General features: G+C 41.2%; 1 protein-coding gene across 2 annotated transcripts; it reads right to left on the bottom strand.

Annotated features, from left to right (window-relative positions):
* Positions 1-1,867: 1,867 nt before the first annotated feature.
* loxl3b (lysyl oxidase-like 3b) lies at positions 1,868-22,205 on the bottom strand. 2 transcript variants are annotated; one of them, XM_079174626.1, is made up of 15 exons: positions 22,053-22,205; positions 18,268-18,678; positions 17,644-17,807; positions 15,609-15,826; positions 10,563-10,770; positions 9,738-9,918; positions 7,531-7,685; positions 6,674-6,844; positions 5,870-6,025; positions 5,238-5,397; positions 4,361-4,604; positions 3,651-3,766; positions 3,344-3,480; positions 2,719-2,830; positions 1,868-2,606 (listed from the first exon to the last, which is right to left on the bottom strand). In XM_079174626.1, exons 2-15 carry the CDS (start codon positions 18,668-18,670, stop codon positions 2,533-2,535), a joined length of 2,499 nt encoding a protein of 832 aa, XP_079030752.1. In that variant the 5' UTR covers positions 18,671-18,678; positions 22,053-22,205; the 3' UTR covers positions 1,868-2,532. The 2 variants fall into 2 exon arrangements, with proteins under 2 accessions (XP_079030752.1, XP_079030751.1); XM_079174625.1 differs by lacking the exon at positions 5,870-6,025.
* Between the last annotated feature and the right edge of the window lie 314 nt (positions 22,206-22,519).

Here is a 22,519-nt window from a genome sequence, read left to right as displayed (position 1 = left end):
AATCCCTCTGAGGTTAAATTTATAACTGTTCATGTGTGGTCATTACCTTTAAAGAGAGGTCACAATAACAGTAACACATTTAAATAGACATTGTGTTGCTCTGGAGTCAAATGAGTGTGTTCACTTTGGTCCTGCACATACAGCTGCAGCCCTCTAGGGGTCGCTGTGAGCAGCTCCCCTCACTGTTGACAGTATTTACAGTGCTTCTCATGTGTGACAACGTGCAGCTGAACCCCGTTAATCCTCTTCCGTAAGGCCGGGCGTGCAGGTTGATGGAATGAAGAAAGTCAGGAAACCTGCAGCGGCTTTAGTGCGAGGAGGGCAGAAATAAACATGGCCTCTGACCTCAAGTGATACTTTGTCAAAATACACACCTATGTTTTCTCTCTCTCCTTGAAATTAATTCAATTTTTATCTCCACAGTGCTCGTGCCACATTAACAGAAAGAGTAAAGAAAATATACATTTACACTCATTTTACAAACATGAAACAACATAATAATCTTGTCATTAAAGCCAATTTTAAATTCTTCATCTGTATCGACTCTTTCAAAATATAATCACTTATAATTGAGTGTGTGGAGTTGAGCTTAAATATGTTCATTGACAGACAATTTATCTATTTTTTTATAATTAATGAATCATTTAAGTCTTTCTCTGGTTTCAGTTTCCTCAATGTGAGGATTTTCTGCTTTTTCTCTATTTTATAACATTTTAAACTGAAACATTTTCCATAGATGTTTGAAAATGTTACTTTGGATAAAATAAGAAATGAATTGCTTAATAAAATAATGTAGATATTAATGGAAAGAAACATCTGATTAGTAATTTTCTGAAAGCTAATTAGGGTTTGTATGTATTCGAGTGGTTTTATTCTGAGCAATCATCGCTGTTAGGACTCCCTCTGTGTACTGACTTTAATGTTAAACATCACAGGATGTGACCCGAGTTGCCGTAATGCAGTGCACGCAGTTAATGTGATCGGTGACTTAGGTTAATGGGATTGTTCAACCGTGGCAGCGAAGGCTGGGATTACAAGTAACACGACAGATTGACATGAACGCTCAGATTAGCAGCACACAACTGGCAGCTGGTCACTACACCCAGCTTTTATTCAGTGGTAAAGATTCCTTCATTCATTTAGAGATATCTGTAAACCATTTTGTTTCTGAAACAGAAGTTAAAAAATAACAATCCAGTCAGTATCTATTCAGCCCAACAGGGTCAATTCATCCTCAGCCTGATTTAAGAATCATTTTACGGCTCTGAAAATACCAGAAACTTCCCCCAAACTGCTCATTCATCAAATGTTTTGTTGCCAAATGAGTGAAGCAAATATCAACTGTAACAAGGTAAGTATTGGTCTTATAGAGTCAGCTGGAACAGCAAGAAAAAGTGCATTGTTTTAGTAAATTTAGGATTAGAGAGATTGTTATCATGGTGGAAAAAAAAAAAAGATATTTTTGGAACCGCAAATTATGTATTTCAGACTTTCCTTTATTCCATTTCTCTTTCTTTCAGGCTCTGGATTCAAACAAAACAAGGACATAATCAGATATATTGTACATATTTACATACATATTTTCTACAATATTAGTTTATATTTTTATTGTCCATTTATCTATTCTATATTTATGTTTCTGGACGTTTGCAGTACTTGCTGTTATTCATATTTTCTCTTACTGTGTTTATTTTTTTATGCACCAAAACACCAAAACACCATCTCCTCGTCTGGGAAAACCTGATGGTTTGAACTGGTCATAAGCCCAACATGTTGAGAGCCACTTCCCTAAACCTGCAAGGGTGTGACTTTACACAATTTCTATTAAAATAAGTCTCTCAGATGCAGCTTTGTTATCATTCCTCTTCTTTTTATTCGGTGCAGCGTGTCAGATTACATCAGCATACATACAGACATTCATGAGGGTATTTGTAGGTTTCTTGTCCAATAACATCTAAGTTCTGACCCTAAATGACTATTAATAGAAATACACACGGACTAAAGCTACAGACGGCTTCAAACCGGTCCCAAAGAAAATTGACGGGCACCTCGATTTTAGCAATAAATACATTCACAAAATATTGAAACTCCAAAACCATTTCTGTGACTAAGATGGCAGAAAACTGAACTTCAACCCAGAGCGAATGATCCGGGAGATATTAACTGTTTTGATCTGAGGCAATGGGACAGTCTGATACCCAGTATGAAGACCAGGAAGACTCTCACAGAACTGCATCTGTTCCAGTTCCTGGAGCTGAACCTGCTCGCTTAAAGAACATGATAAACACCTCATTCATAACTCGGATCATTCATAACATTCATTGTAATAAAAAATATAGCATTAGCTCACATTAGACAGAGAAAAGAGAAACATTAGCACTTGAATATTCAAGTATTATATAAAACACATTCAGGAAAATACTGTTGGCTTCTCCAGATGATATGTGGGGGAATGCATGTTGGTACCTGAAGACAGAAAGCTTTGTGTGTCGCTTTTTGAGCTGGTGAAGTGTGTTTTTATTAAAACCTGGATTAAGGAATCTGGTTATTGAGCTGCCCGGGGTATTTCTCAAACCTCCTCTCTGCCTCCTCACTGAACGCATCACCTGTAGGGATTAAAAAACAATCACCAAAGCAGTTAAAAACAAAGGTTTGAATACACGAGGTCAATGTGACGTGAAGTAATCTGGTCGTTTTAGTGATTTTTTGACTGGTTACCAATGTGGCAGTTATGGAGCCAGATTCGATGTCCGTCATATTTGCAGTTACATTTCATGGCGTTGTTGGTGAAGTCGCTTTCAGACACTTCCTGATTTGGATTGATAACAATCTGAAGGGATCAGAGACATAAAGGGAACATTTTTACAACAGAATAGACAATCACAGACATAAAAAACACAACAGTTAAACCCGTGCGTGGTTAAAAGCTGGTGTTTGGAAATGAATTGCTCAGTTTGGCTTTCTTGTGAAAGAAACAGACAGGATGAATGAACAGTTTTGAGGTTCTTGTGGTGAGAGGAGGGTCTTGATTCATGTAAAGAGGGTTCCTGAAGTATTTCCTTCAACAAATAATATGTCCCTCTACAAATACTCAACACACTTCACCGGACTATACAAAGGGAAAGTGCCCCCAACAGTCCTTTTCACTCCAAAATCATCTTCCTGAGAAAAATGTAACAAATGTACTAAGAAGTGAGGAGTGCAGAGTCTACTGTAAATATGTAGTTGACTGAGTGTTGGTTTTGGATCCACACACTTATATATCTACATATGTATATATAAATATATTTCTTTAGCTCTAGGAAACCTGGCGGTATTTGCTTTGTGCTCTGCACATGCTCACCTGCAGGATGTAGTTTCCAGGTTTGACGTCGGTGATGTCGATCCACTGGCAGTCGATGTCGTGCCGGTACAGATCCCAGCAGCCCACAGTGATGCCCTGATCGCCGAAGTTGGCGCACTCGTAGCGCTTAGAAACACCTGGGAGGCCAATCGATTCATTGATTTTAAGATGCATTAGTGAATCCATAATGAAGTATTTCATAATGACTCTTTGATTCAGGAAGTTCCCGTATCTTTGCCTTTATTATCACGCTACCCTGTGACTGGACTCTGTGGTTTTTGACTCCAATCTGAAGCATCAGACTCACCCTCTTCACAATCTGAGTCCTCCAGACAGAAGCTGGCTTTGTGGCCCTCGGCCACTCGGGTACCGTTGGCGTTCATCAGATCATAGTGGGTGAAAATATCCATGCTGTGGTAGTGGCTGTAAAATACAGAGAACACGTTGTTGTAAATGACAAAAATGAGAAAACAACTCCTTTGACAACTGACAACACAAAACACTTTTTCATTCCACACCATTGAAAAAGAGAAGTAAAGGTCCCATGAAGTGAATGTGACATTAAGATTTTCTTCAGCTTGTTGGCATATTTCTGGATGTTTCAGTGAAAACTAGAAAAAGTGCACTAAGTAGAGGGCAGATCTCTGCCAGGTGTGTCTGCAACGACCACTGCTGTAATGTTTGATTGAATGAACGGCATCGGAAATAAAGTTTTAGAGAAAAAACAGGAAAGCAGCAGCTTATAATTTAAATTCAGACAATATGAACATGTATGCATTATGCTTTAATTCAATTTTAGTGCATAAAAAGAAACAGACAAGATATGAATCGTACTGTTGGGCTAGAATGTGTGCATCATGTAAGCTGATGTAGATTTATGACAAAATAATGGAACTGCATTGGTGTAAACTTAATTTCTTTGTGTTTTTGTTACCCACTCAGACACATGAGATTATATTAAAGCTCCAGTCTGTCTCATCCAAACAGTTAATGGAAGTTGACGATAGATGATATTACCCGTGGCAGGCATGCCAGACCCACGAGTGGCGCCCGGCCTTCGGCTTGAAGTCAGCCCGACCGATGTTGTGGATCTGGGAGGAGAAGCGCAGCAGGCGTCGGTGTCCGTAGGGCCAGTTGGCCTGGGCCGCAGACTTGGACAGGCAGTCCTCCTCGGCAGAGCAGTAGAGCATGTGCAGAGGGCGGTCCTCGATGTACACCGTCTGCTGGACCAGAGGGGCGTTCAGGACGAGGTCAGAGGTCGCTGCGTAGAGGGGCGGGCAGTGGGATTAGGCTCGAGTTACACTCTTCATTTAAATGTAACCATTCCATTACAATTCATTACATTTATCTGACAGCTTTAGTTTCTTTAAACATCAAGATTTTTACACACAAAACATATGAAAAATAAAAGCTGGATGGATTAGTCGATCAATTGATGCATTTCATTTACATGAATGCATGAGCAATAACAATGTAATGATATAATATATAATAGTATAATAGTACTTTTCTGCGTAGGATGCAGCACCTTTACTTGTGATGGAGTATTTTTACAGTGTATTAGTACTACAGTAAAGGATGTGACTACTCCATCCACCACTGTAATACAAATACAGCAATTTTGTAATAATGCGCTGGAATAAAACTACCTAGCGATTAGAATTAAGAACAATCACTTTTAATCAAGTTGCTTCTTTTTGTACAGCTCATGATATCAGTAACAGCTAATGGCTTGAGGGAGAGCTCCCAAGTTGTAACAACAGACGGTCAAAATGAATAATTGTCTCATAAATGTTCGTTGGCTCTTGTTTCTGGATTCTGTGTTTTCTTATATACAGATCAATAACACATGTGTGTGCTTGTCCTTTCCTTTCCGCTCGTTTCCTTCACTCACTGTCAGCACAGATGACTCCCGCTGCAAACTTTGCTGCCGCTTTCTGGCAGCTGACGGTTTTGTGATGCTGGCACCGACTCAGAGACATCTCGTTCCCCGTGCACTTCACGCCGCTCATGATCATCTCCGTCACGTTACTGCTTTCCCAGTACCACGTCTCCTTGGATGGGGTTCAGACAGAAACAAAACAAGCAAACAGAAACAAGCACAGTGCACCGATCAGGAGGGAATCATCCACAAACGGAGCTGCAGAGAGTTCAGCGAGATGTTCGGAAAAACACATGTTCATGACTCATTTTAGTTTGCTGTCTGAGGACACGGTGTCAAGCTGAGTTCATGATCACTGGAGGACAATAACTTTCACTATGTCATTCAATAATCTTACTGGATTGTAATAATAACTGTGATATGTTTAAAGTATCTCTAAATCAATTCATTCATTCTTTTTAATTACTCAGTATATTTTAATCAGTTTCTACAGTCATATACCTCAATGTACTCTTTATATTAAGATACTTTGATAAGCTCTGCTTCTCTGATTAATCATGATTTTTCTGTGTTTTCTCTGAGTACGTTTCCCCTTTAAACAATACATTTGAGGAGCGGATGACTTCATTCTCTGGTCTACTTACAGTGACGGCATGCATGGAGTAGCCGAGCCCTAGCTGCCTGCAAACCACCATGGCTTCCTTTGTGGTCCAGCCTGTGCTGCACACTGTGCCCCACTTGGAGCCAACCTGAACCTCCACCCGGCCCTCATAAGTGGTCCGGCCTCCCACTATCCGGATCTGCAGAAATGCCCTGCTGGGAGTCAGTGAGGGCAACACACTTCCTGTCCTGTCTCTGAACTGTCTGGGCTGAAACTAACGCTTTTAGTCACACGGTCCTCCGGCGAGCGGAGAACGTGTTGTTGAAGCGGTACTCTGGTTAGACTTGCCTCGGCCTGGAGAGCGTCAACGTGGTTTCCAGATGAGGTCACCACTTGGCTTTAGTGGTGAGTAGCTTTTTGAGTGTGATTAGAGACTTCATGAGAGTCTTTTTTGAGAAAAGACCAAAAAACGGTATCATGATCTTCCATGTAAGAAAAAAGAAGCTTCTACTCCATATGGAACTTATAATGTACTGTCATTAATACTTGCAATGTTCAAGAATATTCAGAATACACATATACCGAAACTTAGCATATGTTTTAGGAAGGTATTAGAATGTGTTACCAGATTAGTGCTGCACATATTACATAACATGTGACTGACCAGAAGTATTGATCATATTTGAACATATATTCATAGAATTGAATGTCTTGACTGTAATGAAATTAAGTGTTCATGACAGTATATTATATTCGCATATGTCAAATATACCAAAAGGCAAACCCGCTGGTGAAAGCAGCTCTGCTCTGCTGCAGGACGTTGGCCGCGGTGGTGTTAATAACCTACTTGCACGCCCTGGTTAGCGTAGCCCAGGCCCAGCTGCCTGCAGACCACTATGGCCTCCTTGGTGCTCCAGGTCTCTCCACAGATCAGACCCCAGCTCTGCGTCCCGTTAGAGTCCGAGCCCAGCACCTCCACGCGGCCCTCGTAACGGGTCCGCCCTCCCGTTAGTCGGATCTGTGTGTGGGGCCGAGGGGGTTAGAGACCACAGAGCAAAAGCTAGTAGATACACAAGAGCCGGGCTGGATAAAAGACTCTCATCTTTATGGTGACATGGTTTACATGTCACGTGACCCGAATTGAAAAGATGAGAGTGAACCCGTGCAGAGTTTTTATCCCACTGAGTCCGTCCTCAATGTGTATCTACAGGAAACACGGAGGAGTATCTTCTGGTGAAATACAAACTGCACAACCAGAAATACTCGGTGTTAAAAGGAGATCACTGCTGTCGCAAAAAAAAAAAAAGAAAGAATAATAATAATGACGTCTGAGATGGTTTCAAGCGACTGAATTAATTCGGAACACAGGTGACTGTTTTTTGGGACAGCAGTGAAGAAGTATTGGTAGAGAGTGAAAATGAGTATCAGCTCTTAAGCTCACATGTTAGGGCAAAAACCGAAAAGACGTTTAGAGCAGCAAAGCGCTAAATGAATGGATAAAACAATAAAGAGAGTGTAATACAAGACACAAGGTGTTTCCTATGCTACGTTATTCAGAAGAAAGTCTGATGCAGCTAACCTATTTTCACCAATGATTTACATAATTCCTTGTGCTATCTGGGGTAATAAATAGTATAAAAACAGTGTAAACCAAACAGAACAGTTTTAAGATGACTCATTGCAGTAAGAAGGTTCAGCTCTGACCAAGTCCTCGAATCCCATGTGGGGCACGTTGCAGCGGATGGCAGCGTCCTCCACGTGCTGACAGTCCTCTGATGTGATGTTTTTAAAGGGGCAGTTCCAGATGGACTTCTCCTGGCCGAGGCACTTCACCTCGTTCATGTAGATGGGACCCATTCCTGGACAGACACACAGACACACAGTCACATAGACGAGGTTAAAGAAAACAGACTTGTTGTTGGATTAGTTTGACTGCTGAGGCAAAGTTTCTCTCCACTTCTATATGAACAGTTTTTTGAGCAAATAATACATTTAGAGCTTCAGATATCAGCAATTACACATTTTCTTGTTAACTTTTTTTCTCGGAAATCCAGAATCAATGTTATCAAATGACAATTCATCAAATTACAAAATTAAGAAATGAAGTCATCAGACTGACACCCTGGTTTACATTCACCCTCTAAACTCCATCACTACTAAGTCACAGCACCATGAGGTGATTGTATCGTGAAATTTCCGTGAAAGAAAATTCCTTCCGCCGTGACGTTTAGGAACGTTTCTTGGATTAACTCATTAATTCAGGCGGTGGTCTGACATCCCTCTGAGCACAGGGAGTCTCCTCGACCGACTTCCTCCGTGCTAGGAATCATAATGTACACACACGGGAGAAGACATCCCCACCCAGCGCTTCTGAGAACTGCCCTTCAAAAGACTGCTTGTTTCTTCTTTGGTGGAATCTGTGGGCAGTTTACCAAAAAACACTACACACCACCGCCATGTTCTAATGAACACACACACACATACACGCAAGGATACATATTTTAGCTTCATTCACTTACAGCTTTGTTTGGTTAGAGAATAATTATTCACAGCAATGTTTCACTTCCTGCGTCCTTCCTCTTGCTGCAAGTTTTTTTTGTTTTTACAATATTATTAAAACAAGTCTGTGAGTTTATCAACTGTACTTTTGCACCCTGTGTATCAAATTGTTTAGTATGAACTCATTTTTGTCTTAAAATGTGTCCAAAGTAGGTAACACTGCAAGGGACGTGGTTTGAAAGGTTGCCTTTGTCCTACATACGTGTGCACTTATGAGGGAATCATTTTCATATTCTCTAGAAAACTATCAAGGTCCAGTTGTCTAATGTAAAACAGAGACAGAAATATAATAATATATTTGATATCATAATATAATACTAAAATATGAGACAGACAGTGTGAGTGTCTGACCTGGAACAGAGCTATTCAATGAATGAGGAAGTGGTGGAGATTACACACTCAGTTGTGTCTATTATTGTAGTAACTTCTTCAGAAGTTATCCGTGGTGGACGTCTTTCTTTCATGTGTTTTTATCTTCGTTTCTTTTCTTTCGTCGTGCACAGAATTCCTGAACTTATTAAAATATCGAGGAATCTGTGCAGGAATGCGCCCTCATTGTGTTGAGGGCAGATTATCGGAGATGACCTGACGGATAAGACAGGCTGCAGATGGACGGCTGATGACTGACGTCCTGTCTGAAGACAGTTATAAACACATCCTGCCTTTAAGGGATTTGATGCAAAGCACGGAAGCGACCGGGCTAACCTTAAAAAAAAACACAATTACATGAAATAGGGATTTTGTGGTGACAGGATTAACATTATTATCACAAAAAAATGTTATTGTGACTATATTAATGTAATTTATGGTGCTGTTAGATTGCTGCTACACCGCCTCATTCATACAGGAGTTGCATCTGCAACTGTGAAAAAATAAACACAATAAATAGACATCAATGCTATGAATGAAGCTTCTAACTATTCAGTACAGTGCAAGTCAACATGGCCACAAATATCACACATTTTAAACACACATTTTACTTTTGCCATGTTTGTACTTGTAATGAGGTGTAACGTCTCATCACAGACTTTACATTTTACTCCAACAAATATTATCTAAGGATGCAGAAATAACGTCACAGGTGGAGGTAAACCCCTGTGGAGCCAAAGATCTTCTTGAGAGGTTAACCAAACTGGAAACTTCTCTATAAATGCAGAGTGAACCTTTAGACCCTTGTGAGGGATAAAGTGCCAAATCACACTTAGGTTGAACATTATAATACATATAAGAAACAGGAGCTGAACTACTTCCTTTTCCTAAAGTGACAAAGCGGAACAATTCTTTATTATAGACTTATCAGATGAGGATTGTCAGACCTCTTATTTTCATCACAGGGTGTTTTAATAACTCACCTTGTCCCATGCGGCCTCCGGTGAGCGCCTCCTTGGCGCTGCCGAAGCCGAGCTCCCTGCAGACGACGCTGGCCGACTGCAGGTTCCAGCGATCGTCACACACGGTTCCCCACTCGTTGTCCTTCAGCACCTCCACCCGACCCTCGCCCACCCTGGCACCTCCCTTCAGCCTCACGTTGCTCTAGACAACAAGCGGACACACACAACTTTAGTTTGTTCATGTCTACGATTTATGTCCTCTGAGCAGCCTGGAGGGAATACGTTTTAATAACTGTTTAAAGATTGGATACAGAAAATGTTGTATCCTTAATTTAGACTGCTTCAATTATTAACAGATATAAATATTTCACTTTCTATATCCTGCATATTGATATATATTTAACGAGTTTTCATATTTCTGTAATAAAGTTATCCATTTAGATGGTCTTATTTGAATTTAGTCTAACTCCATTACTCAAAATTAGAAATATTTCACAAAGAAGATTTAAATGTACTGCTCAACAGAGTAATGCTTAGCTATGCTTCTACCTCAGTGACAGGCTTTAAATGGAGTAAATAAACTACATTTATCTATCAGAACATGAACTCCCATCGGCCTTTCTTCACACTTCACAGTTTGATATGTCGAAGCAGGAAAAGCACATCTATAAATAACCAATTATTGATGCTTGAATTCCATTTAGCTGCTTCGGTTTCAGGGTCATGGTTTTGTCCATGCTAGTTTACCATCATGACTTATGAAATCTGAAATCTTTTCCTAGTGTAACAAGTCAAAATATCTGCTGAGAAAAAAAGGACTATTTAGCGATTTAAAGACTACTTTACCGAAGTTTTGGGTTTCTTTTTCATGCTGGTGTTCTGAATGAACAGCGGCCCCGGCATGCAGCTGACGACGGCCGGCATGCCGCCCTCGCAGGTGGACGTGGCGTTGGCCTTGCTGAACTCCAGCGGACACGCTGCCAGGTGAACCTCCGTGCCCGAACACTTCACCGAGTGAATGCGAAAGTGGTTCTTCTGACGCTCCAAATACAACCTGGAGGGAGCGGAGACAAGGACTGTGATGACGGAAACGTTAACTGTGTCCCAAAGCCATACTTGTGATATACAGTATAAATATATTTAGTATGCATGCCCTTTGCTTTGAGAATACTTTATTTTGTCTCTTTTCTGGTGTGAAGTTTTGACATTATGCTGAGAATCAATAACAAAAAAAGAGCAAACAAATGAATGAATCACTGAAAACATAATGTTCCTTATCTACAAAGAAAGAATGAAGATATAAGCTTGTATATGAAAATGCTGTGCGTTTGTTTCAGGTCATTACAACATGCACAACCATCAGCTCATATTACAGTAAGAGTTACAGCATATAGGCTTGAACAAACTATCACAGATATCGTCTCAAACTATAAAAACATGTTTGACAAAAGGATAAAAACACAGCAGTAAAGCAAAATAATAAGTGAAGCTCATTGTATAAATTAAACTTGCAAAACCAATAATTAGAGGCACTGTTTGACATTTTTTAGTAAATATGCAAAACTACTTTTTTTCCCAAGAGTAACTCCTCAGTTTAGACTGCATCCTAAAATCATAAATCCTAAAATCAAATCTAACAAAACGTTTCTTTATCTCTCATCGTCTCTAAATGTAGAACTTGAAGTAGATTTCTGGGGTTGTACCCACTTCCTGTAAGTTGCTTTTGGATAAAAAGCTAAATAAATGTAATGTAATGTAATGAGTGAGAGGAGAAGATTGATACCACTATCATGCCTGTACAGTAAATGTATTATGCTAAGCTAAGCTAAGCTGGTATCAACCTTCTTATTTAACTTATGGCAACAAAGGGAACAAGCATATTTCCCGAGTATTCCTTTTCAACAGAAAATCCGTGGAATGATTTGCATAGTTTTAGCTCACATAAGGCGTTTTAATTCTGCACATCCATTCCAGTCGTACTTTGACTAAATATTCAAACAACTAACATTGTTTTCTGACTTTCCCATCAGTTTGAATGACGTGTGTTTGTGTTGTGGAAGCAGCACGTGTGCGGGTCTTTTCAGACGACTTGAATTTCGGTTCGTCCTCAGATTACCTTTTGCCAGCGCTGCTCTGTTTAGACTTAGCGTTAGCTTTAGCTTTGGATTTCTGCCTGCAAGGTAAACACGGGTTAGACTGCACGGTTAGGAGAACATGAGTGGACAAAGTAAAAACTTGTAGTAACAAAAGTTACATGACGCACAAACACCTGTAGCTACACTGTTCAAAGGGATGTGTCTCCTTCAACATGGTTGTCAATAAATAATATGTAATACAGTCTTTTCTTTATAGCGTCTCACACAGATTTGTTGGAAGTGACACATCCCTTTTAAATGCATGTAAATAAACACAAATATGACAAAGAATTAAGTAAAAATTTGGAGATTCTGCAGTTATTTGGACACGTTTTAACAACACAGGCTCATATTCACTGCATGGCCAAAAGTATGTGGACACTCTTCTACAGACTTTATGGTATCTTGGTTCCATTTGATTGAAATCTGAATGATATAACCTACAGCGATGTGTTAAACAGCAGTGGACTCTTCCCTGTTTAAACAGGACAGGATGTTGTTTGGTGTGGGAGAAGTGGAAGCGTTTGGTTGTCCGTATACCTTTGACCACACAGAGTATGACGCGTAAAGCTCGATCAGTAACATGTTTGTTAGTACTTGTAGTTTTTCTAAAGTACCAATGTGAACCTCAAGTTACCACATTGATTTAGTTTGACGTATGGCATCGCTTTTAAATCATAGAGGTTTAATAAGGAAAGCATGATATTAAATGGTAATATCATAAATCACACACATTCTTTGTTAATTGGTTCTTCAACGTTTTCAGCAGAGGTCTTGGAATACAAATGCAGTTTTGTGAAACACACCTGAGATATTTTGTTACTTAGAATCATTTAGAATCTGTAAATTATTACTATCTTGTGTTATCTCTTTAGAGCACCTTCTAGATGTCATTTTCCAACATCAGGACACTTTATAAATGGTGTCACGTCACAACTGTCGTGCTGCGTGCACCGTCTGGCGAAAACAAACGCTGTGAATTATTTGCAGATTCCACCGGACACGGGTCGGTTCTTGTCACGCGGACTCTCGCGTGAGACTTTTAGTTTTTCGTTGAAGAACCCAGAATGAAGAGTTACTGACCTCCTCGATAAAGCATGCCATACTGTAATGAGGAATGGGATTTCCAGCTGTTGCATTACAGGACTAATCCGTGGAAAAAATGAATCTCCAGTAACTGACGCAGCACAGATTAATGACATATTTCTCATCAAAAATGGCCTCAAATAGTCTACATAATAAAAAAAAAGAGAGCAAAGAAGTAAAAATGTTGCGTTTTTACTGCACTTAAAATCAATTTGAATTTGTCTTTACAATCTGTGCCATGTCAGTGGAAATGTGAGAGACAATAAACAGAAATGAGAAGAGACCTCCACACATGGCAACCACGAGCTTCAGCAGGATCAAATACAAATCTACAACCCATTCACATGCTGCTCATCACGATACGATGGTATAAGAAGGAGGGCAACTAGCTGGAGACGGGAGCTAAACGGTCTACGACCAACAGGAAACCCACTGTCACAGCCACAGAGTGCAGACGGAGGGTTCTCCCGGGGACAGAGTACCTTCCAGCGGCTGAAACATTGACCTTTGGCCTGGAGACCGTCTCAGCTGCTCGCTTTTTCAGACGTCTGCAACAGTGAGACAGCCAGATTCCATCACATACAGGAGAGAGACTACATGCAAACACACACACCCACACACACACACACACACACACACACATGCTGCGTATACAGCACACACCAACTGTCTCTGAGCTGCACACACACACACACACACGTCTTTCAGGTAAAGTATACTGGAGGGTCAGCGGTGAATGACATTTATGACATTCCTGCAGACTTCAGTATATTGTATTACAGACTCCAGGTCACCAAGGCATGATCACGGAGCTATTCCAACACAAATACAGCATCTAAACAAAGAATCAAACCATCTTCAGCCCGTCCTAAATACATACAATAAAACCAGAAAGACTTAAAGACGACCGCAGCACAGAGACGGCACGGAACAGTTTGACTCCTTCTGAGTGCAGCTTGGCTTCCCTCCAGTCGTTGTTGTCTGTTCATTATGTGACCTCCCTCCCTAAAACCCGGATCCCTCAGCCTTCACACATGTTTGAGAGAAAACACACGTTTCCCCTCGTACAACTGTGAACCATCCGCAGGGGATGAATAATGTGTGCAGTCGCGCTGGAAGAACAAACTGGGGGAAAAAGAAGGTGGAGGTCTGAGAGTTCACCAAAGTGATCGCTGGTCTTTTCAATCGAGAGTCCGTGTTGTTTTAATTTGTAAAGAAAACAATATGAACAGGTTTAAAATGTGAAAGGTAACTGAACCATTATTGTCCAGTGAGTTAATTGTAACCCTCTGTGCGTGCATTTAAGCCGTTAAATGTTTTTATTCAGGGCTCAAACGATAAGACGATTCATCGCTTAGTTGATACACAGAGAATCTCTCAATTATGAGGATTTGCTGGTTTTCTCTTTTTTAAATCATTGTAGGCTGAATGTGGTTTGAGACTGTTGGTCGGAAGATTAAACAACCGGAAGACATCACGCTTCAGTCAATTATTATGTAATTTTTCACAATTGTCTGTCATTTTATAGACCAAACAACTATTTAGGAAAATAATTAGTTCATAAAAAATGCCCCAAATAATGTGAAAAATGGCGATCATGAACAGAAAACCAAAGGTGACGTCTTTAAAATGTTAAGATGAACAGACCAAACGACTCAAAAATGCTCAATTTAAATAAAATAAATCATAAAAACACAGCAAATCCTCACTTTTGAGCTTTACATTTTGGGCTGATTAAACAAATGAAAAGATAAATCCATACTTAAGTCTGTTGCCTGTTAATGTTCTGAACTATCCGGGCCAAACAAAGCCCTGCAGGTGTACAAACACGTGGGAAGAAACACACGCTGGTCGGTGCTTTTCCATCTCTGCAGGCAGTTAATAACCAACTTCATCGACAAAGCAATAAACACAGACCGAGAACATGAAAGATGTGACTCGACCAGGACACGATGAAAAACAAAAACATCGTCAGCAGGAAGAAATTAGACACAGAGACTCGTGTGCTTTGTTGTAGAGCTGCTGTTCTGGCAGATGGAGGAGAAAGTCTACTCGATCACGTCCACAGTAAACAGCAGCTCCTATAACGTCCGCTCTTTACCCAACAAAGACTTAGATCCTGCTTGTGGTTTGGTGTAAGTGTTGCCACTTTGCTTTACACACTAAAACCACAGGAATGTCAAACAGGCTGCAGCAACAATCCCACACTGAGTGACGGAGAAAGTTACAGCCTCTTTGCTAAGAGAGAGAGAGAGAGAGAGAGAGAGAGAGAGAGAGAGAGAGAGAGAGAGAGAGAGAGAGAGAGAGAGAGAGAGAGAGAGAGAGATATGACGCAACAAAGGCCCCAAGGATGGAATCGGACCCAGGACGTTGTGGTAATATGGCATGCACTGTAACCAGACTTTATGCTAAGCTAACCAGCTGCTAGCTGCAGCTTCATACCTACAGCAACAAGAGTTGTATCAATCTTCTCGTCTTACTCTCAGCAAGAAAGCTAATTAGCGGATCTCCCAAAATACCAAACCACCTTTAAGTGGCTGTGAAGATGAGCTGCAGTCTGTTTCTACTAAATGAGAGAGTACAGATTTGTCTTTCTTTTATGATTTCTGTCTGTAGACGCAGTTGAACCAGAATCTGATTTTATTGGTTGAAGTCGAGCGATTCTACTCACTTGTAGAAGTTCTTGTTGACTTTCCTCTCGTGAGGGAATCCCAGCATGCCGCAGACCACGTGGGTGTTTTTGATCGTCCATCCCAGGTCGCAGATCTGCGCCCAGCCGTCTTTGTACTTCACCTCCACCACGCCCTCCGTCATGGGCAGCTTCTTTCTGTACGTGGCGACCACGGGCCGGAGACGCACCTCCTCTATCTTGTTCTCATCGACTTGAGTCTGTTAATTAAAAACAATTCCAGATTTAAATTTGACAGGAAACTCAGGGAAAAACCTGAAACCTATTACTCATCTGCACCGAAATCTTAATAGAAATATCCATATACAGAAAATATGTCTTCCTCTTGTATCTTTTTGTGTATATTTCTTTAAAATCTTTAATGATGACAGTTAAATGAAGTTAAGAGGCTTTAGTTTGCAGATAAAAAGGGTTGTTTTCTTTATAATGATCATACTGACACATCCATGCACACATGTGCACGCCTCTTTAAGACTCTTGAACGAGAGGAACAGACTGAACAATGACTCACAGCTGTTACAGAGGGATTTTAGGTCCAAACAGCTCACAGGGGGTAAACGTGACTACCTCTTGATTGCCAGCTTTGCAATGAGTCACTTCCTCTGTGGTTTTAGTTGGAAAAGTAAACCAGGCTTGTGGTCACACATTGAAGTCTGGACGCCACATTTGGCTGAGCCCAAAGAGGGGGAGTAGTTATGCCTCTGAAAGGCCGCTCCGCTTATGAAACGCTTATGAAACCTTTTTTTCATAAGAACCTTCTCGTCCAGTCATTCAGGCCGAGTCTGCGGAGGACGAGTCCCCGCTCTAACCTTGTTCACCTCGGACCAGACGAGCTTAAACAAATGAAGATCAAAAAAAGGACAAACGGAAAAAAAATGATGACCAGCTGGAAATAGCCGGCATCCCACCCAACAGTGTTTACTTTAGATTAAGATGCCAAAGTTCCCTCAGCTCTGAATCTGTATTTATCCAAAGAGGTTTTACTGAAACACTCTGCTTCACATTCAGCCATCATTCCCACCTGAGAGCACACAGACACTTTAAACAGTTCCACTGGAGGAGGTGCGAGTGAAAGCAGAAGGGACTGACAATGAGCCAATATCGTTTGTCTTTCTATATAATATTGAGATTAATAGACTTTAATTTACACGTATTTCTTACTGCTCAGTATTTATGATTAAGACAATTTGGGCCGGAGCACAAGTTTGGTAAAGTTCTCAGGTTGCAGCTTAATTATTATCTTTGTTACATATTTCGTGTTATTAAGTTTGCACGTTCTTAATTGTGTGAACAACATCCTCTTTGTTTTAAACACCCTACAGCTCTTTTTATTTTAAAACTCATATATTTAACATCTATTTTATATCTATGATTCTTGACTTTTGGGGTACTTTTTCCCTTTTATCTCTTACTATGTTTTTATTGCGACCATTTTTTGTATGTAAAAAATGTATTTGGAAATAAACCGGTTTCTTATTCTGATGTAATGAATATCACTTCTTTGAAATTAGGTGTGTAACGATATGAAAAATGTATGAAAAATTAGATATTAATATCATGTCTTCCTTCCCAAACGCCCCTCACACAGATTAATGTAGTTAATTAGCCAAAAAAAAGACAAAACGCACAATAAACATATGGTGATTTCATCCTTAAACCCTAACTGGGAGTTGCTGCTGAAGGAGTGGACAACATCACAACGGCAGAAGTTTTACATCTGACCCGGTGACCCGAGGTCACGACCCCGCTGACAATCAGCTTTCATGTGATGGAGGGCATGTCAGGTTTATCGAGGACGCTCCACTACGTCAACAGGAGGACATCATATATGGAGAGCCTGCTGCTTTTAACAGGCTCAGACACATGGTATATAGAGAATCAACACCATGTGTGTGGCACCTCCAGGCAGAGAAGCACCGAGACGGAGAATGTCTTCCATGTGGGTTGAATCCTATAGTCTATAGGCTGTGGAGCCCAGTTTATGGGCTATTTTTACTGCAACTAAATTACAACTTACGTCAATGACATTTGAATCCACGTAGCCGGGGATCCTCTCGTCTTTGCACACAACTCCGGCATCCTCGTCGTGAGTGCAGTCGCTGTTGCCCCAGCCGCGCGACTTGCAGAATTCAATGCTCTTCTCACTTCCGCTGCACTGCACGTTGTCCAGCCAGATTTTCCCTGAACAGGCAGCAGACTGTTAGTGTGGCCCCATTTATGCATATATTTATTTAGTGACCAGGGACAGTGCACTTTAATCAACATTTCAGTTGTTCAGCTCAATGTAAATGTGCCAGTTAGCTGGAGAGCTAATTATCGTCTGTAGTCCCTCAACATTTAAAACTGGACAGCAATCTCTCCACAGTTGCTTTAATGAAAGAATCGACTAAAAGTCTCAAATGTAATATCTTTTAAAGTACTCTGAATAAAGATGAGGGTTTCTAATTTTGCAAAATTAAGAATTACAGGATAGGTGAGGATTGCCACCTACAACTGTCAAACTTTAAAAATGTTGCTTTGACACACAGAACTCTATGATTGCATTATCTGAATATCCTGCGTGATATCCAAACATTTTGAGCATCATAAATGCCCATGTGTGATAGCACACAGCGCATTAAGTGGCCGAGGTCACTCTTACCTTGGCCCTTGCCGTATTTGGCGCTGTGCGTCCATCCCGTGGCCGAGACGAAGCCCAGTTGGCGACAGAGCACGTTGGCGTTATGTATTGAGAAGTCGTCATCACAGATGGTTCCCCACTCCCCCTTGTGGAAAAGCTCCACCCGGCCCTCGTTGTGTTTTCGGGGGTATCCAGACAGTCTGACCTTTAGCCGTGCGGTCTGGGACTGGGGGGACGGGGACGGGGACGGCATGGGCGATGGCGAGGGCGTCCGCGTGGGCGTCCGTGTAGGCGTCCGCATAGGCGTCTGCGTAGGTGTCCGCGTGGCTGCGTTTGATGGCGTCGTCTGGGCCAAACAGCAAGGTAACCACAAGCCAAACAGAAGGCTGAACGCTAACCGCTGCCTGCGTCTGGACTTCTCCATTATTGCAGCTGCACATGAAGAAAAGGAGAAGAGACATGTTTCAATGTTCTATAAATCTAAATACTGAATATTAGGCCCATTCAGACAGGACAGAGCCCCTAAAGGGACACGGGGTCAAATGTTTCTGGTGCTTCAGTAAGTATCTCAGCGGCATGAGAAGCCACTTCTAGAGCTGAGAAAACACCATTAAGCTTTTCTAAGAATGGCATTCTTAGTTTCATTATATGAGATACTGATGTCACATTAGAGGTTTCTTAAGAAGGGTGGATGAACAAGATGGGCAAAACAGAATATGCACTATCAGCATTGAATGGGTTTATAGTTTGGGGAAGTGGCTTATCACTTGTCGGGATAGTCCGACACATAACTTTCCAAAAAACCCCAACATTGTTGTTTTCACACTTTTTATATGGAATCAACAAACAATACGTTCATATAAAGTTGTGTTAGTGAGCTAAAGTTTCCCTCTGTTTCCAGTCTTTATTGCTAAGCTAAGCTAACGTGTATTTCTCTTCCTTTGTGGCGATTCAGACGTGGATTAGATCCAAACATTTCTGAACAGGTGAGGTGTGTCTGTACTTTTTTCTCTCTAAATTATTTCCATTTCGGGACACTTTTAAGTCCCGTTTTGTGCTATTCTGATACCAGACGGAGGCCTTTGAGCAACCCAAGTTTTAGTTGTCCCCCCCAAATGTCTCTCCGGTCTGCTCAAATAGACTTCTGGTAACAGTCTGGCCCCTAAATGATACCCTGAATGTATCTTATAAGTAGCTGTAGCTAAAACCAAGAGGGTTCCCACTGAGGAGCTGAAAATACAACAAGCATCTGGAAGCACTGTGAGGATTGATGTAACCGTGTAGAGCTGCTCCGGCAGTTTGAGTCAAACCATCTGGTGAGTAATGACTTCACTCAGATGTGGGGAAGAATAACATTTAAAAATGTGTGGAGCTCAATGGCCACACGATGAGGTCGATCACGAGAATGTTTATATGATAAACAGCTGCACTTTCATGGTATGTTTGTCCCTCTTTTGTTGCTTTTCTGTCCATTTGTCCCCACTGTTAGAGAGCTACTGTTCAGTTTTTATTGGGCAGACATCCCTGTCATTCAGGACATTTTCCTCCGGCTTGATATTCATTCATATTTCTTGATACAAGCCTCCTTTTCCATACGAAATGTTCACCCTGCGCTCTGAAACATTCCTGTACAGCGACGCTAACATAGGCCTGCTATTGATAACGTGACAGCTACACTCCTTCTTTGCTTTTAGCGGGAGGTGGGGGGGGGGGGGGGGGGGGGGGGGGGGGGGGTTGTTCCTCCAGAGACACAAATACAGTAGTGTGATGTGTTGGTACAGAAACCACAAACTTAAGGTGCCCTTTCCAATACATGTCTGAGAATGACTGCGTCGTCTGAGTCCAATTTCACGGTGTATGGAGGGACACACGCGTTCACACTAAGCCTTTAAAGGCATGTGGTGCCACATTTTGAGGCAGATATTCTGTTTATTAAAGCTTCTTTTAAGGATTTCTGCGTTTCAGATATTGTCGATGGTAGAGATCAGGCATAAAGACCCAGAAAGAATTAAACCAAACACAGTTAAAAGGAACACTCGAGCAATTTGAGGATTATACTACTTTCTCACTGCGAGTTTAATGAGAATATGCTATCAGTGTTTGTGCTAAGCTACAGTAGATCTATTCAACCAAATCTTGATGAGAGGGCAAAAAGGTGTATTTCACATAATTCTGGAGTATTCATGTGTTTCATGTTCAGCATTTTGAGAAGGGAACAATCTCGTAAACGTACGTCCGTCAAAAATGCCTCAAAACATCTCCTCTCTGTGGGTGTATGTATGGAATCCTGGGAAATGTAGGAAAGTACCAAATGAAGGTTTAAGCCAAACTGTGTGGAACTATAATAATGTTGTTAACTGTCTGTTGTAAACATCCATCACAGTTAACAGACTGCTATCTTTACAACGGGTCGACCTTTGATCACAGTTGGGGGTTCGATCCCCGGCTCCTGCTGTCCACATGTCGAGGTGTCCGTGTCCGGGGGGACTTCACGGCGACCCACTGCTCCCCAAAATGCTTTGGGTTAACTGCAGAGGTCCAACTTCATGTATGTACCTGGATGTATATAAGTTTAACTACAACCAACTATCAGTCGCACCTCTAAATAAAGTGGTTTAGATGATATGGCTAAACTGTTCACAACCACAACCACAAACATAAGACCCACGTTGAATTAAGTGGGTAAAGTATATTACACACAGAATATAAAAGATTGGTTTGGTAGCTACTGTACAGGAAACCCTCTCTCTCTCTCTTACACACCCAGCAGGGACTCTCCATACCAATGTGCACATGGGTCAGGTCTTGTGAAAGGCTAAAATCAACCAGCAGCAGCAGTTCTCCGCATCGGCGCATCTCTTTGCTTCAACATACGGAACACTTTGGTCATCAAAAAGTCTTTGTCGGAGACTCTGTATGCACACATTCCCACCAAAACAAACATGCAACTTGCTGATCAATTCACCAGCAGAGTTCTGCTCCTCGCTGTGCTTTTTTGTAGACTGAAACAAAAAAAGAGAAACAGTTGTCCTGCCTCGTGGTTGACCTCAGAGGAACTTTGTGAAACTTTATGTCTAAAAACGAGACAACATGAGCGCGAGCAAGAAACTGCATTACAGAGGAACACTGAAGGATAAGACAGGTTTCAGTTTTGAGTAAAGAAGGTCAGGAAAAAGGGAAACTAAAGTTCTTAGAAATTCTGAGCACACTAGGGTTTGTTGGCTTTCTGATCCCCCTGATTTGTAAAGATGCAAATCTCAAACAATAACACAGAGTTGTAATCTTTTCCGAACTCAACAGAAACATTTAACACTTTCTAATAAGGGACCCTTTAAAAGCTATTCCGTCTTTTTAGCTCTTTAAGACATCAGGAAACCCAACTGATGCATAAATCTACCACTTATATTCTGGAAAACAACTGCAGAGCATCTGGACCAACAATGTATATATACGTTTAAAAACCTCAGGCTTGATGGGTTATCAGTACTTAATATATATAACTACAACTCATTTACCCTTTGTGAGTTATGAGAAGGTTTCAGTGCATCACAGCAGATATTTTGGCAGCAAGGACTCCTGTGAATACACTTCTGACTATTTTTCCAAGTCAATGTTTAGCTTTGGGAACACATCTTGTTTCCTGTTGCAGCATTCCTCACATTTTTTCCATCTCCAAAATTCAGCATCCTAAAAGTCAAAGCGTTGGTTGTACTAGTATACATATATATATATATATATATATATATATATATATATATATATTACGAATAGGGCATGATTACAAACTAGAAACACATCTGCCTTACCTTATGTTTCCAGTGTGAGGAGGTTATAACGGTTCCAGTGGAGAGAGGCTGGGTCTTCAGTTGTTTTGGTGAATCTCAGAAGTTCACAAACTGAAACCCTCCAAAAGGCAAAAGATGAATAAATATCCTTTATATAAGAACTGGTGCTAATTCATCTCCTCCGTCAAACAAAAGTCCAATTTGCAGGGCAGTGGTCCATCTAGCAGCCAATTACTCCTCACAGCGGTGTTGTCTCTGAATTGCCAGCTGTGCAGCCGTCACTGAGGAGGAGGAGGAGGAGGAGGAGGAGGAGGAGGAGGAGGAGGAGGAGGAGGAGGAGGAGCAGTAGTGGGCTGGCTTTATTCCCTGGAAAGACACTAACTCATTCATGGGTGGTTCTGTAACAGGAGGTCCTACCTTGCATAACGCCAAAAAAATCCCACGTGAATTTCACTTACGTCACAGAAGATTTACAACCTCAAAATACT

The sequence above is a fragment of the Pholis gunnellus genome, assembly GCF_910591455.1.
Source record: "Pholis gunnellus genome assembly, chromosome: 15".
NCBI classification, from domain to species: Eukaryota; Metazoa; Chordata; class Actinopteri; order Perciformes; family Pholidae; genus Pholis; species Pholis gunnellus.
Note: the sequence above shows the minus strand (reverse complement) of the source record. Positions and strands in the feature narration are given on the sequence as shown.

Bases quoted from the DNA above. Each gene is read 5' to 3' on its own strand.
- loxl3b (XM_079174626.1), bottom strand. From the start codon at position 18,670: ATGGAGAAGTCCAGACGCAGGCAGCGGTTAGCGTTCAGCCTTCTGTTT. The intron at 3,767-4,360 runs GTAATATCATCT...TGTATTTTACAG, and splicing joins GTCTGGCATGCCTGCCACGG to CCACTACCACAGCATGGATA. The intron at 2,607-2,718 runs GTAACCAGTCAA...TAATCCCTACAG, and splicing joins GCTCCATAACTGCCACATTG to GTGATGCGTTCAGTGAGGAG.